The sequence below is a fragment of the Bos indicus x Bos taurus genome, chromosome 7 (genome assembly GCF_003369695.1).
Source record: "Bos indicus x Bos taurus breed Angus x Brahman F1 hybrid chromosome 7, Bos_hybrid_MaternalHap_v2.0, whole genome shotgun sequence".
Taxonomy (NCBI): domain Eukaryota; kingdom Metazoa; phylum Chordata; class Mammalia; order Artiodactyla; family Bovidae; genus Bos; species Bos indicus x Bos taurus.
This window is the reverse complement of record NC_040082.1, coordinates 90,824,813-90,841,227: the sequence shown is the minus strand read 5'-3', so window position 1 is coordinate 90,841,227 and position 16,415 is coordinate 90,824,813. Positions and strand designations below refer to the sequence as shown.

Below are 16,415 nucleotides of genomic sequence, written 5' to 3'. Positions count from 1 at the left end.
GAGGGTGGCCTCTGGCTAAGAGTCTGTGAAAAGTGAATTCTGCCAACAACCACATGGGTGAGCTTGGAAGTGGATCCTTCCCCAGGCAGGCCTTCAGATGAAACCCCAACCCTGGCCAATATCTCAGCTGCATCTGTGATGGACTTTGAAGCCCAGAACCCAGTGAAACCACACCCAGATTCCTGTTGTTTAAGCTGCTAAATTTGGGGATCACTTGTTACACAGCATTAGGTAACCAATACAGGGAGCCACCGGCAGTACACATAACTCCTAAGGTAGCCCCATCAGAACTTTCCTATCCTGCTTTGATTGCATCATGGTTAGCACCACCTCTAGTATCATTTGTTTATCCTGTTATGGTATGTGAGAGTACCTATTTTGACTTTGTAGGTCACAGAATCAGCCTTAACCACTCACCTCTGCCACCAGGGAGCAAAGGCAGTCATAGGTGACATGCACACAAATAGGTGTGTTGGTGTGCCAATAAAACTTTATTTACAAAGACAGGCCACAGGCCAGGTTTAGCCTATGGATTGTAGTTTGGCGACCTGTGTTTTAGGATAAAGTTAGGTTAACAATAATACTAAGTAAACAATAGTAACGGACAGTGCACATACATGGCAAAAACTGCAGTGAATTGAGAGCAATGGGAGTTCCACAAAGTCTGAAAGAATCAAAATGAGGAATTTCCCTGGTAGTCCAGTGGTTAAGAATCTGCCTTCCAATGTAGGGTATGAGGGTCTGATCCCTGGTTGGGGAGCTAAGATCCCACATGCCACCGGGCAACTAAGCTCACACACCACAACTAAGACCTGATGCACCCAAATAAATAAATTTTAAAAAATGAGCCAGAGAGCTCCCAACCCACTGTCTTTTCACAACTACTTAAGCTAGATGACTTACTCATTTTTTTCTATTTTATTTTTAAATTTTGGTCACACTGCGCAGTTTATGGGATCTTCGTTCCCCAACCAGGGATTGAACCCGGGCCCTCAGCAGTGAAAGTACCGAGTGCTAACACTGGACCACCGCAGAAGTCCCTGGATGATTTGTTTTACCCAGAGCCTCTCAAAGGCCTACATCTCAGGCACTGACAGCAGGATGCTGAGCTGGGGGAGACGGGCAGTGGTGTGCCGGCCGGGCTTCACAACCGGTTCCTGCAGCCTCTGCTGATTTCCACGGTGTAAACACTCCTGAGGCGGCCAACGTTAGGCCATAAACACGACGCTGTTGAGCGCAGAACTGGGAACAGAGGTGCACGAGGTACCAGTTCTTACTAGCTGCCAGCCTGGTGGGCCTGCCCCAACCCCCACTGTCAGGGCTTGGGAACCATGCCTCCCTGGCCATCTTTGCAGCCTCAGAGCCTTGATATGAAGCCCCTGAGCCCCCGTTGGAAGCCCTAGCGGGACCCTGGTTCACCTCTCTCTACAATCCCCAAGCAGGGAAATTGTTGTAGGAAAGCAGATCCCCGATGTGGCGGGGGGGTGGGGGGGGTCTCACCCCACAAACTCTGACACTGCAAACCACAAAGCCTCTTTATTCAAAGGCTGAATGAAAGCCTGCATGTATGTGTGTGTGTGAGAGAAGGGCTGATGTCACCGACCCCAGGAAGGGCAGGAGAGAGGAGATGGAGGTTCATTAGATTGTGAGGGGGCTTCCCAGGTGGCTCTAGTGGTAAAGAAGCCGCCTGCAACTCAGGAGCCACAGGAGACTCAGGTTCAATCCCTGGGTCAGGAAGATCCCCTGGAGGAGGGCATGGCAACCCACTCCAGTATTCTTGCCTGGAGAATCCCATGGACAGAGGAGCCTGGCGGCCTACAGTCCATAGTCACAAAGAGTTGGACACGACTGAAGTGACAGAGCACACTGTATGCACAGCCTGCGGAAGTGTCTGGTGGGGGCACAGGACCTTCAACTAGAAAACGCTGCAGTCAGAGGGGGTTATGAGGTGGAATCCAGCAACCTTGAAAGAACAGGAGGTTTGCAGTCAGACTCGCTGGTCTCCTGACTTTATCAGCTTTCTACAAATCAGCCCCAAACTAAGCCTATGAAATAATGAGCATTTATTAGCTGGTGGTTTCTGAGAGGCAGGGGTCCAGGACTGGCTAGGCTGTGTGCTTCTGACATCCCCTTCTCAGACACTGACAGAGAGAAGGTGCCCAGGCCATCAGCAGGTTCTTTCCATTGGTTCCAGATGGTTCTGTGGTGGAAAGGGATGGAGCCCAGCCAGGGTGATGGGTGGGCCCAGCATGTGCCTAAAGCATGGCTGGCCTCTCAGGACTGTCACAGAGATGACCTTGAAGCTGCTCCAGGATGTTGCAGTGTGACCTGGAGACCTGAGCTCCAGAGGGCAGGGGGACAGGAAGAAAACTGAGTCCCTCAGCTGAAGTCCTCACTCGCCCTGCCGGCCTGAGGGCGTTCACGCTTGTCCAGCTGTGATTCTGCTTGGTTCCAAGGCCTCTGGCCTGGACCGTGGCTGCAGCTGGCTGTGTGACCTTGACCAGGGAAGGGCAGGGGGGCCTCAGTTGCTGCCGCTGCTGTCCTCACTGTCAGAATACACACCCAGCTGGCTCAGGGAGGACGTGCCGGGCATCTGGGGCGCTGGGCCAGCTACCTGACCATTCTTCATTACACCTGGGGGAGAGGCAAGAGCTAGTAGTCACCTTGGGACAGGTGCAGGCAGGCTGAGCCTGGGGGAGGCCAGAGAACAGGACCAGCCATAACTGCTTGTGTGCAGCCTTTCTGGAAAGTATCTGGCAGACCCATCACAGTTTAAACCCACACACCCCTTGACCCAGCAGCTCCACTTCTGAAATTGGACCCGGGTGGACACAGGCGCCCTGCTGGGGGTGCAGAAAATAGAAATGCTCCAGGTCCCAAGTGAAGCCAAGTACCATGGTGATGAAGAGGGGTGGACCTTGGTTCCACCACTCACCCCAGCTGTATGGTTCTGGGCAAGTGGCTCCACCTTTCTGGGCCTCAGTCTCCTCATCTGACAAATGGAGTAGTAACTGTTTTGATAAACATGGTCACGCATCTGTAAGGCTCGCTGGGTGCCAGGATCTACTGCAGGTGCCTGACTTGGGAGCATCTCAGAGAACCGGCCCCAAACTTTCTGAGGACCCATGAGGCCGATCCTGTTATCACCAGCATCTTCCAGGACAGGAAGCTCAGGCCCAGGGCAGGGGTGAGGGCCCTGGACCAAGGCCACGGGACAAGCACACGAAGGCATGGGGGGTCCTGCTCTTTCCACCTCACAGGGTCCACCTCACCCTAATTCTCCTCCTCCCTGGGGCCCGGGGGCCACACACAGCATTGGTGACACAACAGCCAAGATGTGGATGCGCAGGACCCAACCTGAGAGGCTGGGGCCACTGTCCATGTATGGGGTATGGGCAGCCGGGGTATGGGCAGCCATGAGATCAGACAATTTATTCTACAGGCCTCTGAATGGGGTTTTAAAAGCGAGCACTTGCTCCTTTTGGGCTTCCCTGGTGCCTCCGTGGCAAAAAAATCTGCCTGCCAAGCAGGAGATGTGGGTTTGATACCTGGGTAAGGAAGATCCCCTGGAGAAGGAAATGGCAACCCACTTCAGTATTCTTGCCTCGGAAATCCATGGACAGAGGGGCCTGTCGGGCTACGTCCATGGGGTCGTGAAAGAGTCAGACACGACTTAGCGACTAAACAACAGCTTGCTCCTCTTAATTAAAACAAAAAATTAAAACAGCCCTTCTAGCCTCAACCCTAGTTGGGGACACACCTCACCCTGCCGCCCCTCTCAACAGAACAGCACCACCCAGTGGCTGCCTGAGGCACTGCATGCAGCTAAGGGACTGAACCTACCTGGGAGGGGTGGGGCTCTTCCTCGCCGGATGCTGGTGTCCAGGCCTGTTTTCTTCACAACCAGGCCCGACAGCTGGGGCCTGCTGCCAAGGGTACCCACGCTGCGCTCCCAGCTCTCTGCCTTCCTCTTGGCTTTCGGGGTCTGCTGGGGGTGACGGATGCGGGATGTGACTGGGTGATTTGTCTCCAATCTGTCCCTCCTCTGGCCTCCCTGCTCTCAGTCCCCAGCTGAGCCAGGATCTTTACCAGCTCCACTCCCTGTGGTGTGACTAGCCCTTTCCCTCCTGCTCTAAACTCCTCTGTGGCTTCCCATTGCCCTAAGCTTGGTACTCAAGGCCTCTGCCAATTTTCTATCCCTTACACCCTACCCTTACACTTCCTAAATCACATACACCGAGGTTGCTCATCTCCACATCTGTACCCACAATGTTCCCTCCACCTGGAACACCTGCTTTGTTTTGAGATCACTTGGTGAACTACTCATTCTTCAGTACCCATCTCAAGTATCGGCAACCCCGAGACGCCTCTCCTCTCAGTTCCAGCTCGAGTGAAAGCTGCACGTCTGTGTCCACAGTGCCTCCACTGCTTTATTAGCAGCCTCCCCAGCCGCTGCAGGGTCCTGCCTGTTCACTGCTGAGTCTGTAACAGGAGCTCAGTCTACAGCCATACCACCCTGAACATACCCGATCTTGTCTGTAGCAGGTGCTCAATCAACATGTTTGAGGGAATGAAGGGGGATGCAGGCACCTCCCTGGTGCCTAGTGAGGGGGAGGAACTAGTTAGGGAGAGGCAGAAGGGGGCTCAGTCCACATCCAGCTCTTCAGTCTTATCAGAAAGGACCCCTTTTATGTTTGATGTTTAAATACAGGAACTGGAAACCACTAGAAGCAAGAGGCCCTATTGGGGTTTGGGTGCAGGGGGAGCACGACGGCAGGGGGATGCCTTCACAGAGCTCACCATCTGGGGAGGAGAGAGGGTGGACGAGCAAGTAGATGGTCAGGACAACCACCATCATCTTTGTTTTTTTGGCTGTGCAGCATGTGGGATTTAGCTTCCTGACCAGGGACTGAAAACATGCCCCCTGCCCTGGGAGCATGGAGTCTTAACCACTGGACTTCCAAGGAAGTCCCCAGACACCATCGTCCTAATCAGTGATGGGAAAGAAAGAAGTCAGGGTGATGTGACAGTGTGGGGGTGGGGGAAGGGGACAGCTGCTGTCGATCAGGTGGTCTGGGGAGGAACCTGGTGCTGAAGTCAGACACAGAGAAGTCTGCAAGCGAGATCGTGATGTGGACTGAGCCTGGCCCATCTGAGGGGGCTGGCACAGCTGAGGTGGGGGCAGGGGGAGGAGGAGGACACAGTGGTCACACTGCATTCCCCCTGTGTGCTGACCAGGACAGGTGCTGTCCACTAGGGTAACAGAGAGACCAGCAGTCCCAGCCGAAGCTTGCTCATCTGGCACCACTGAACTGACTGCTGGAATTAATTTCTTTCCTTTACCTTTTGTCAAACACCATCACGGGTTCCCATTAAATGAAACCCAGGGGACAGAGGGGTGGAAAGATAGATTCTTCAGTAAAGTTACGGTGAAATCTGTGTAATGCATAACAAAACAAAAAAGTCCACTATCAAATTACCTACAAGCAAGATAACCAGAAAAGACTTAATAGTTATCCAAGACTATAGCAACCTAGCTTAACCACTGGGTCATCAGGGGGAGGACTTCCCTGATGGTCCAGGGGTCAAGATCTGCCTGCCAATGCAGAGAACACAGATTCGACCCCAGGTATGGGAATATCTCACATCTCAAGGGACAACTAAGCCTGCGCACCACAACTACTTAGCTCATGCGTCCTCCGGCCTGTGCTCCAAAAGAAGAGAAGCCACAGTAATGAGAAGACCTTGCACTGAAACTAGAGTACACCCCACTGGCCACAACTAGACGAAGCCCACTTGCAGCACTAAAGACCCACGGGGGCCAAAAATAAATAAATAAACAGCAGCAACAACACAAGACTAGGGGGAGGGAATGCCCTGGTGGACCAGTGGTTAGGACTTCATGTTTCCACTGCAGGGGGCACAGGTTCAATCCCTGGTGGGGGAACTAAGATCCCACATGCTGTGTAGTGCTGCCAAAATAAAGTAATAAAATAGACTTAAAAGAAAAGACTGGGGGGAAAAATCATACAAGGCCATATTGCTTTGAAAGAACTTTCAATCTCTTATTCCACTTGAAAGAAATAAACAAACAAGAAATTTTAGGTGAATTCTGAGGGTGTATTACGCAAGAAAGACAGAGAGAGAACTCTGATCAGGGGATGCAGCCTCAAAGAAAATATCTTGGTTCTACATCAAAAGGTTGACAAGTGAGAGTGCATGACCCCCAAACCCATCCTCTTCAGGATTCATGGCTTGAACATGGCTGCCCCTGTGAAAGACTACGTTTCCCAGACCCCTTTGCAACAGGATGTGGGCCGGTGGTTCAGTTCTGACCAATGGGGTGTGAGCAGAAGGATCTGCTCAACCAAAGGTACTGTTATCCTTAATGTCCTCCCTGTCCCCAGCCCTTCCCACTGGCCAGCTCAGGGCATCATCCTCAAAGGGGATGGCAAGACATTGAGGTGGAGGATGCCCCGGACAACAGGGTCCAACTTCCCTGTTCAGCATGGCCATGTACAACTGTTATTTGATAGAAAAGTAACCTCCATGCAGTTGTGACTGCTGTTACTTTGGGTCCTGTCCAGTGGCTGGACTAGTATTTAACTAATACAGACCGGGAACATGCTTTGAGTTATAATAAAGTTTCTGGGGTCTCTGCATTATTTACCATTTCCCATTTTAAGCCCCTCCTTCGATTAACCAGAGTGGCCTCAATCACCTTGGATAAGACAGCTGTGGTGAAAAATGCTAGACAACCCCCTATCCCCAACCCCCGCAACCCTCTTTTTCCCTTCTTCCTGCTAATAATAGCACGGGCAGCTCCCAGCCTCCCTTGCAGTTCAAGGTGGCCACATGACTATGTCCAGCCACTGGGACTCCACATTCCAGGGGAGTGGGTGTGGGGGGCATTTGAACCTGGGCCTCCAGGCACTGGCGGGTGCTCCTCCACACCCCCTTCGCCTTCCCACAGCCAGAACCCCAGGGTGCTCTGAGCCAGCTGTGACCACAGAGCTGGCAGCCATGCTCCAGGACAGGGCAGAACTAGGAGAAACGAGGAGCCTTGGATCCCTGAAATGACTGCATGGAACAGGGCTGCCCGGGAGTCCAGCTCAGGACTGTTAAGTGCCTGAGAAATCAACATGTGCCTGAGGTCTCTAAATCCAGCGAGTCTCCTTGTTTCTGCAGCTGGAGAAGGGGTGGAAAACTACAGCCCTGGATTTACAGGGCAGGAACAGACTGGCAGACATAGAGAACGGACTTGTGGGCACAAGGCAAAGGAGAGAGTGGGTCGAGTTGGGAGAGAGGCACTGATGTATATACACCACCACATGTAAAATGGATAGCTAGTGGGAAGCTGCTATGTAACACAGGGAGCTCATCCTGGTGCTGTGTGAGGGGTGGGATGGGAGGGAGGGGATACATGTACATATACAGCTGATTCACGCTGTTGTGCAGCAGAAGTTAACACAACACTGTACAGGAATCATACTCCAATAAAAAAATAATAGAAATAAAAAGAAAACCTTACAGTCCTGGAGGGCTGCAACCTGTTTTTGTAAACAAAGTTTTACTGGCACATGGCCATGCCTACTTATTCGTACACGATCCATGGCTGTTTAGTGCTACAACAATGGTGTTGAGCACTCTGGCTTGGGCTGTCTGTGGCCCTTCAAGACAAAGGTAAGCCAAGCCCTGGCTTGCCCTGTCCCTGCTTCACCTGAGAGCACGTGGGAATGCGGGTGGCCCCACTCACCTCATCCAGGATGGCAGTGGGGTTGGGCCGGAGGGCTGGCTGGGGCTGGGTGGGGCTGGTGTCCTCCTCTGAGTCAGAGTCTTCAAGGAGTCTTCTTTTCCTTGATTCCTCCACTAGCGCCCTGCAGGAAGGAACGTGGAACTTGGGGACATGCTTTTTTGGGGGAACAGTGACCAGGACCCTCCGCCCCACAATGAGGCACCTGGTTTTCCTTTCCTAGCCTCACTGAGTGGGGGATGGGGTGCACAAATATCTTAAAAAAAAAAAAGTTCTTTGTCCACTGAACCCAGTGGGGTGGTTAAGCACTCAGAGGCTGGAACCAGCCTGTCTCGATTTGAACCCCAACTGGGGGACCTCAGTCAGGGCTGTGTACAGCTCCTCATACCCCAGTTCCCTCGACCACAATGGTGGGTCCAAACTCAAACTCAGAACAATGCCCATATCCAAAACGGGCTCAGTGAGCGCAGACTCCTCTCACTGTTAATCCCGGTCTCACTGACCTGCCAACCCAACAGCACTGGCTGTCCACCTACTCTGTGCCCAACCCCCTTCCAGGCCCTGCATGCAGAAGCCAAACTGAGTCCCTGTTCAGATTTTAGGTGAGGAAGGACAGAAGACATCAGGAAAGGGGTGAATCAGCAAGATGGTTCCAGAAGGTGGGAGGTGCCCAGCAGAAGCATGGACAGAAAGGCTGAGAAAGGCTGGCTTGCCAGGCCAGCCCTCGGGGGCAACTGGACCTGGACCCTGGGGCTCCCGCTACTGATGGGAGGCTCCCTGCCCCAACACTATCTGGGCAAACAAGGGGTGCACTCTCCTCCTGGAGTCTGGGGGCTCGGCCAAGCTGGGCAGGTGCCTGCGTGACTGGCCCCCAGTGAGAACCCCAGGCTAGGCCTCCCCTGGGACCACGCCTCATTCACGCCATCACGTCTCATTTTGGGGGAATTAAGCCCATCTCATGACAGGCAGAAGACTCTGAAATTTTGTGCCCAATCCCCCAACCCTGCCCCTTGCCTTTTCCTGCTGTTGATTTTTCCCTGTAACTTTTCATTCTAATTAACCACTGAACCTGGGGGTGGTCCTGGGGACCTTGACACAGATGCCACAAGAGAGAAAACAAGATGGGGAGCGGGATATGGGGAAGGCCTCCCCGAGATGAGAGCCATGCAAAGATCGGGAAGGGGGACTCCACGCAGAGGGAAGGGCACTGCACAGGCTGCGAGGCGGGTGGGCAACCCCGGCCTCCTCTGGCCCGTGTCCCACTCACGCCGTCTCCCGCTCGTCCTCCTCCTGCTCCTGCCTCTGCCGCTCCTCCTCTGACAGGCGGTGCTGCCGCAGCATGGCCTCGAAGTCCACGTGGGCCTGCCGCTGGTTCAGGTCTTTGAGCTCCTGCAGGTTCTCCAGGACCTCCATCTCCAGCTTGGAGTCCTTAGTTCTGTTCTCCAGCACCTGGTGGGGACCAGGGCACGGACATGGGGCTAAGGGCGCTGCGACTCAACCCCCTCTGCCACCCCGCATGGCCTGCCTGACCTTAGGGCATCACCATGGGCAAGGGAAGGAACCCCCAACCCCGGGCCCTGGATGCACAGCGCCTGGTCCCTTGGCTGCACCCACTTCATGGCTCAGAACACTGAGGCTTGGGGAAGGGGACGAGATCGCCTGAGACCATGTGGCTAGTCAGTACTGGAACCAGGTGGCCTGGACTTCCAGCCTGGCTCCGTCACTAAGTAAAAATAATATAAGTTAAAAAAAAAAAAAATGACTCCCTCAGTCTCGGACTCTAGACCCAGGTTAAGGGACTCAGGTGATAGGTCAGGCCCATTCTGGGCAATCCCTCTTTCGTGAGGTCGTCTGGGCCATAGTTTAATCTTAACTTGATCATGGGAGTAAGATCCTTGTATACGCAGCCCTGGGACTACACAGCACGTGTGACTAGGAGGCGGGGGTCTTGGGGACATCTTAGAATTCTACTGACCATTCTCCCCACCCCAACACCCTGCCTGGAAGGTTAAGCAGGAAGGGGAATCGACTCCATCGGCACCCACACACAGGCAGGCACATACACACACACGCACACAGGCGGTGCCTGACTCACCTTCATGGGGTTGTTCAGCTCCTCGTCCTCCCGCTCCTTCTGCACCCTCTTCTCCTCCTCCTCCAGGAGCTTCTCAGCCTGGAAGTTCCTCGTGGCTCCATGCTCCATGGTGTAGTCTGTGTTTTCAGGGTCTGTCTGGGAGGAAGGACGGGCAGACGTCAGCTCCTACGTCTCTGAGCATTAAAAGCTTCTGCTGAACAGTGGCTAGCAGCCTGCAACACCTTCTTTCCCTGTTTCAGGCCTCTTAACACTGATTCTTTCTTTTTCCTGTCTTATTGCTTTGGCGAGCACAGTTCTTTCTTTCCAGTGCTCCTGCCCCTTTCACAGAATCGCTGAACTCCCTAGCATGGATTTTCAGATACTTCTCCACCTGCCCACTGTCCCTCTGCTGACCTTCACCCTCCACATGTTTGCAAATAAGTTTCTAGGTCTCTGCACAAATCTTTTTTTTTTTTTAATGTTTTCCCCACACGGCATCACATGCAGGATCTTTATTCCCTGACCAAGGAACGAACCCATGCTCTATGCAGTGAGAAGTGCAGACTCTTAACCATGATCCACCAGGGAAGTCACTGCACAAATCCCTTCTGTATGTATGTGCACACATGTGCACTTGACCTTCCTCTGATTATAAATTACACATCGACTACGTATAAAGCATGGTCCTATTTGTGTTTATAAAACAGAGAAGCAATATATAACATGGTATCCTGGATGAGACTCTGGAACAGAAAGGTAACATTAGTGGAAAAATTGAATCTGTGTCATGTCTGGAATTTGGTTAAAAGTAACAATCTAACAATTCAGTGTTGGTTTCTTATTGTGGCAGATACAAAGTGGAAATGGAAGATGTTAACAGGAGGGGAAGACGGTGAGGGGCAGATGGGAACTCTCTGCTATCTCTGCAACCTCTCTATGAATCCGAAACTACTCCAAAATAAGATATTTACTGTTTAAAAGAGACCAAGGAGGAGAGTGATCCTTGTGTGCACGTGTATCCAGAGCACATTTTTTTGAAACCCATACAGGAAACTGTTATAAGCGTTTCTATGCCTGGTGACTGGCTGGGCAAAGAAGAGTCGTCAACCAATTTTCCAGTGTCTACCTGCTGGAGTTCTGTTTTTACCACATGCTCACAGACACACAAACATACATATGTAATCCTAGTTATTTCATCAGTTGAAATTCTTCATTAGAAAAGCCAATTTATAACATTCTGCCACAGCTTTTCTAAACTTTAAAAAACTAATGTGTATTCATTAATATCTAAATATATACATACTTCACCACGTAGGTAAAGAAAACGTTTTTTCTGGAGACAACCTAACTCTCTATTAGCTAATGAGCAGACAAATGAAATGTGATCCAGCCACACAGTGGAATACTGCTCAGCTTTAAAGAGGAGAGAGGCACTGATACTTGCTACAATATTCTTGAACAAAGGGCCACACAGTGTGTGATTCCTTGATGTGAAATGTCCAGACAGACAAACCAGAGACACAGAGTGTATTCGTGATTGCCAGGAGCTGGGGGACGGGATGGAGGTTAATGTGGGGGTGATGAGAATGTCCTGGAATTAGAGAACGCAATTTAGCACATTAGGAACATACTAAAACCCACTGAATTATACATTTTAAAACAATGATTTATATGGCATATAAGTCATATCTCATAAAACTGTGTTTAAATAATAAACAATTAAAACATAATGTATTTTTGGTTATTTTAATAAAATCAAATGTTTTAACGGAAGAAAAAAGTCTTTTGGCAAAAAAATACTCAAACAGCACAGAAGTACGAGGAGAAAAAACTAAGTTTTCTTCGTCTCTTTTCCAAATTCTTTTTTTTTTAACCCTTTAGTTGTAGCACGCAAACTCTTAGTTGCAGCATATGGGATCTAGTTCCCTGACCAGGGATGGAATCCAGGCCCTCTGCATTGGAAGCTCGGAGTTTTAGCCACTGGACCACCAGGGAAGTCCCTCAAGTTCTTAATACCACCCTTAGGATGACAATGAAAGTAAAAATATGACTGCTATTAGCCATGAAAATTTCCAATGTGCACTAGCCTGTCCATCAAACCTCGTCACTATACGTCTAGGTTGCTTCTTGGTTTTCTGCCTTTATAAATAACACTCCTGTTAACTGCTCCTTGAACTTCTGCTGTTTCCTGGGGAGAAGGTGAAATGGGATTTCCCTGGAGGGAGGGGACAGGAGTGGTGACCTCCCAGTGGAGGAGGGACCGGGCTGGGTGGCTGCTTACCTTGAAGGTGATCTCTGCCAGGCAGCGCGTGCACTTGATGTAGAAGCGGAAGATGGGCAGGCCCAGGTAGGACTCATTCTGCACTGTTTCTTTGCGAGCATTGAACTTCTTGCCCTTGTAGATGTATTCTCCACATGTCTTACATCTGTGTGGAGGGACAGGGACTCAAGTCACCTCGGTGCCGTGGTTCTTGCCGGTGGGACCCTTGAGCATTCTGGCAGATAACCACTTGCATACCTCCGGGGACAGGGAGCTCCCTCCCTACCAAGAAGTAGGTAAGGCTTCCCCTTAGCCAGCATATTCTTCTCACTAGTATCTGCCTGTCTTCTTGGAAAGCACCCAGACGACCAAAGCTAGGTGAGACTTGCCTGTCGCCCACTCCCAGAAGCCAGACTGGTGTTCATGGGGCATCCTGACCTCCAAAGGGAGGATTCCCTCGGGGGGATACCACACGAAGCGAGGCAGAGCTCTGGCACTCTGACCTCCCTCAGCCCCTCCTGCTTAGCCCCTGTGCTCCCCAGGCCCAGTGTGCTGGCCTCCTGGCTGTTCCTACAAACACCCCAGCTCGGTCCCACCTATGGGCCTTCACCATTGCAATTCCCATAGCCTGTGACATCCTCCAACCCTTAGATTCTAGTTCCACTGGTATTTGTTCTGATATTTCCCTAATCACCCAGCAAAGCCCTCTCCAACCTTCCCCACCACCATCCAGTCACTGTCTTGTGACAATCTGTGTGTCCCACAAACGCTTTGCATGAATGTGCCAGAGCACTTGTTTATTATCTCTACTCCTCACCAGACTAGGACTCTTGGGGTCAATCTTGATCCCCCCAGTGTCCCTGGCATTCAGCAGTACCCAATAAATGACTGCCGAATAAAAACAAATGCATGAAGGAGAAAGAGAAGACAAGCAGATCAGTAATGTGTAAACACGTGCTGAACTTCACTAACAAAGGTGGCTTTGGTTACCACTTCATTTCAGATGTGCAAAGATGAGAAGAACTGTGGGGCTGGGAATTGGTGAGGTATGGTAATTTACAAGACAGTACAAAGGATGAGGTCTGGGGACTAGTGGCAGAGGCGGGAAGCATAGACGGGTTTGGGTGGGGGATCAGGAGGGTTCTTCTGAGGGGATGAAATTTAAGCCAAGCCTTGGAAGGTGGAAAAGAGCTGGCCATGTGAGAGCAGAGGGAAGTGTATGCCAGGCAGAGGGAACAGCCTGTGCAAAGGTCCTGAGGCAGGAACAGACAGGGCTGCTGGAGGAAATGAATGTGTGTACAGGACTCCGTCTCACACTCAAGCTTCTACTACCAAGACTGAGCTCTCAGGCACCGGGTGGGAGCTCTGAGCAGTCAGGAAGATTGATCCTCAACGGCAGGAAAGACAGGTCACCCGCTTACTGGGCTCATGTCTGAGCCAGGACTGGTGACCTGGTCTGAGGTCTGGGGACAGGCTGCTCTCTGTGGATGCCGGGCATGGGGTCTGTCCACCATGACCAGTGCAGGGGCCCTGAGGGGTCACTCACCTCATGTTGAAGGGGGCCATCAGCCGCACCACATACTGCCGATCTTTGGGCAGCTTGAGCTTGGGAATCTTCGATGGGTCAAAGTCAGGGGGGTAGTATTTCTGTGGGGAGGAAGGTAGTGTCAGGGGAGCTGCTTTCAGGTGCAAGGGAGGCCAGAGGCAGAGGGAAGGGCCTCTGGGGAGCTGTGTCTGGGTCCCTAATACCACCCCCAGGTTCAGTGTGTTGATGAGAGAACTCCTAGGAGGCTCACACACTTGTACTCATGGCTGCTATTCATCAATAGCAAAAGGACACAGAGGAAAACCAGCAAAGGCAACAAGGTGCATGAGGCAGGGCCCAGGAGACCAGGTACAAGCTCCCAGGGTTTTCTCCTGATGAAGTCAGTTCCCCCAGTGATATATTGTGACAACACATGTGAAATGTCTCCCAGGGGAGCTCAGGGGGACACAGCACCCAGGGTTTTCACTAGCGGCTGGTCGTACAGGCACATCTGCCCAGTCGTACAGGCACATCTGCCCAGTCGTACAGGCACATCTGCCCACACGATTCCAGGCTCTGGGAGAGGAGCAGATGCTCAGCACAAATCACACTGTTTATACAAACAGTTTAAGCACAGGGAGCCATTCTTTTCTGTGAACTGTGAGAAGCATCCTGAAATTCAAGTTCCCAGAAGCCAGCCAAAGTCCAGCATTGCAAGCCGGCCTTTCTATCTAGGGCAGCAGCCTCAGGCCTGCAGTATTAACTCTTTCTGCATAGGAGCCTGAGATGGGAGATGTAGGGAAGGAGAGCTTGGATTATGGAAAAAAGAACTACATATGATAATCCAAAAATAAAGCACGTTGCGTTCTGAACACTTCCTACGTGCCAGGCACTACATTGTTGTTTAGTTGCTCAGTCTGGTCCGGTTCTTTGTGACCCCATGGACCGTAGCCCAAAAGGTTACTCTGTCTGTAGGATTTCCCAGGCAAGAATACTGGAGTGGGTTGCCATTTCCTTCTCCAGGGGATCTTGCCCACTCAGGGATCAAATCAGCATCTCCTGCATGGCAGGGGAATTCTTTACTGCTGAGCGAGCAGGGGAGCCCCAGGTACTACACAGAGAGTTTGATGTCCGCGGACTCACGGAATTTTTGCAAAGACTCTATTAAATAGAGAAAGAAATGTGCCCATTTCACAGAGGAGGAAGCTGAGTTCTGGTGGTTTCAGCTACTCAGGATCACACAAGGTGAAGAGCAGAGCCAGGATTCAGAACCAGGGACATGACTCAGGAAACTGTGGTATAGTGATCAGAGTTGCAGAGCTGCGGGAGGGAGTATCTTGAGTTTGACTACTCTACTCTCTGGCTATCACATAACCTCTCTGGGTCTCAGTTTCCTCATCTAATAAAGATGGCATAACCTGTCCACCTGAGAAGATTTGATGAATATGACACTTCAAGCAGTGTCTGGGACAGAAGTATCTACCAGTAAGTTATGGAAACAACTGGCCTCTCAGTTGGATCCTCAGGATGGAAGGACCTTCTTGGACACGAAGTCCAACACATTGCACTGGGGCTGGCTGGGGCTGGAGTCCAAATATAGGTGTTTAAAACATTAGAGCACTGAATCACAGTAAGGGGCATCAACCTGACCTCGAAAACCTGGGCTCCGAGCCATCAGTCTGGAGGTCTGTTCTCTACTTCGTCCTGACATCCTGGGCTTACACACTCCCAGGCTGGGGAGCTCAACCCCCTTCCCGGGAGCACACTCCTTCCTGGAGAGTGCGAAACAGGGACTCAGAATTCCGGAGCGCTCTTCTCCAGAAGCTGAACCCTGCCTTCCCGAAACCAGCTCCACACCCCAAGACTCCCAGTCTTCCCCAACAGAACTGGGATTAGTTGATGCAATTGGAAGGATCCCCTTCCAGCAGAGCAAGAGAGGTTAGCAAAGCCTAATCCCTCCAAGGAACACGCTGGGCTAGAACCCCAAGCGGGGCGGGACTTAACAGAGGAATGCCTCCTGAAGACGAGGGTGTAAACGCGAAGAACACAGAGCTAAGGAACCTCCGCCCTCAAGAGACCTATAGGATAATCCCCTTAAAAATCCAATCAGAAGTGACTGGGTAAATAGCCTAAGCTCCGCCCACACAGGTGACTGGGTACACTCCAGCCTCGAGGCTTAGCGAAGGCCCACCCTCCACTGAAAGTGATTGGGAGGAGTCTAGAGAGCCCCGCCCAACGGAAGGCCGTTGGAGAAGAAGACAAAGGTTCTAATAGGGTATACGTAGCCCCCCTCGACCCGAGCTCCGAGACGTCTCACCCCAGGTCGAAAACCCTAGTCGCCGAACACTTACGTTTAAAACTTTTCGCTCCGACATCTTCGCCTCCTACTGTTTTCACGCGCACAAGAGTACTGACTATGCTTGGTGCTTATCGAACTTCCCCGACTCTTTGTATTTCCGCTTCCGTCACCTCCTTCAGCCGCTATCATTGACTGCAGTGTACATGCCTTGCCTTTTTCATTGGTTCTGATCCCCGCCTCTCAGCATTCGAGTCCATCTGTCTTCCCTCCCCAGTGGCAACCTCATCAATGTGCCACAAAGGTTCCGGGGTCGTTCTGGATTTGAAGTTCTGAGGAGCTTCGCCCCCTAGAGGTCGTCAGGGGACGTGGCTGCTGGCAGCGACATCCCCTATAGTTCTTTTATTCAACAAATAAAGAACTCAGTGTTGAGCGCTTACCCTGTAGACCCTACACGTCGTTCCTGTGTCCCTAGCGCTCACTTGGGGACTGGGACAGTTCTCACGG

General features: G+C 51.6%; 1 protein-coding gene across 2 annotated transcripts; it reads right to left on the bottom strand.

The window, feature by feature from the left end:
* Window positions 1-468: 468 nt before the first annotated feature.
* Window positions 469-16,097, bottom strand: YJU2 (YJU2 splicing factor homolog). 2 transcript variants are annotated; one of them, XM_027547276.1, is made up of 8 exons: window positions 15,964-16,096; window positions 13,634-13,734; window positions 12,109-12,253; window positions 9,849-9,983; window positions 9,021-9,202; window positions 7,757-7,877; window positions 3,844-3,985; window positions 469-2,634 (listed from the first exon to the last, which is right to left on the bottom strand). In XM_027547276.1, the coding sequence occupies exons 1-8, from the start codon at window positions 15,985-15,987 to the stop codon at window positions 2,522-2,524; spliced, it is 963 nt and encodes a 320-aa protein (XP_027403077.1). In that variant the 5' UTR covers window positions 15,988-16,096; the 3' UTR covers window positions 469-2,521. The 2 variants fall into 2 exon arrangements, with proteins under 2 accessions (XP_027403077.1, XP_027403076.1); XM_027547275.1 differs by having other exon boundaries at window positions 2,047-2,634; window positions 3,844-3,988; window positions 15,964-16,097.
* Between the last annotated feature and the right edge of the window lie 318 nt (window positions 16,098-16,415).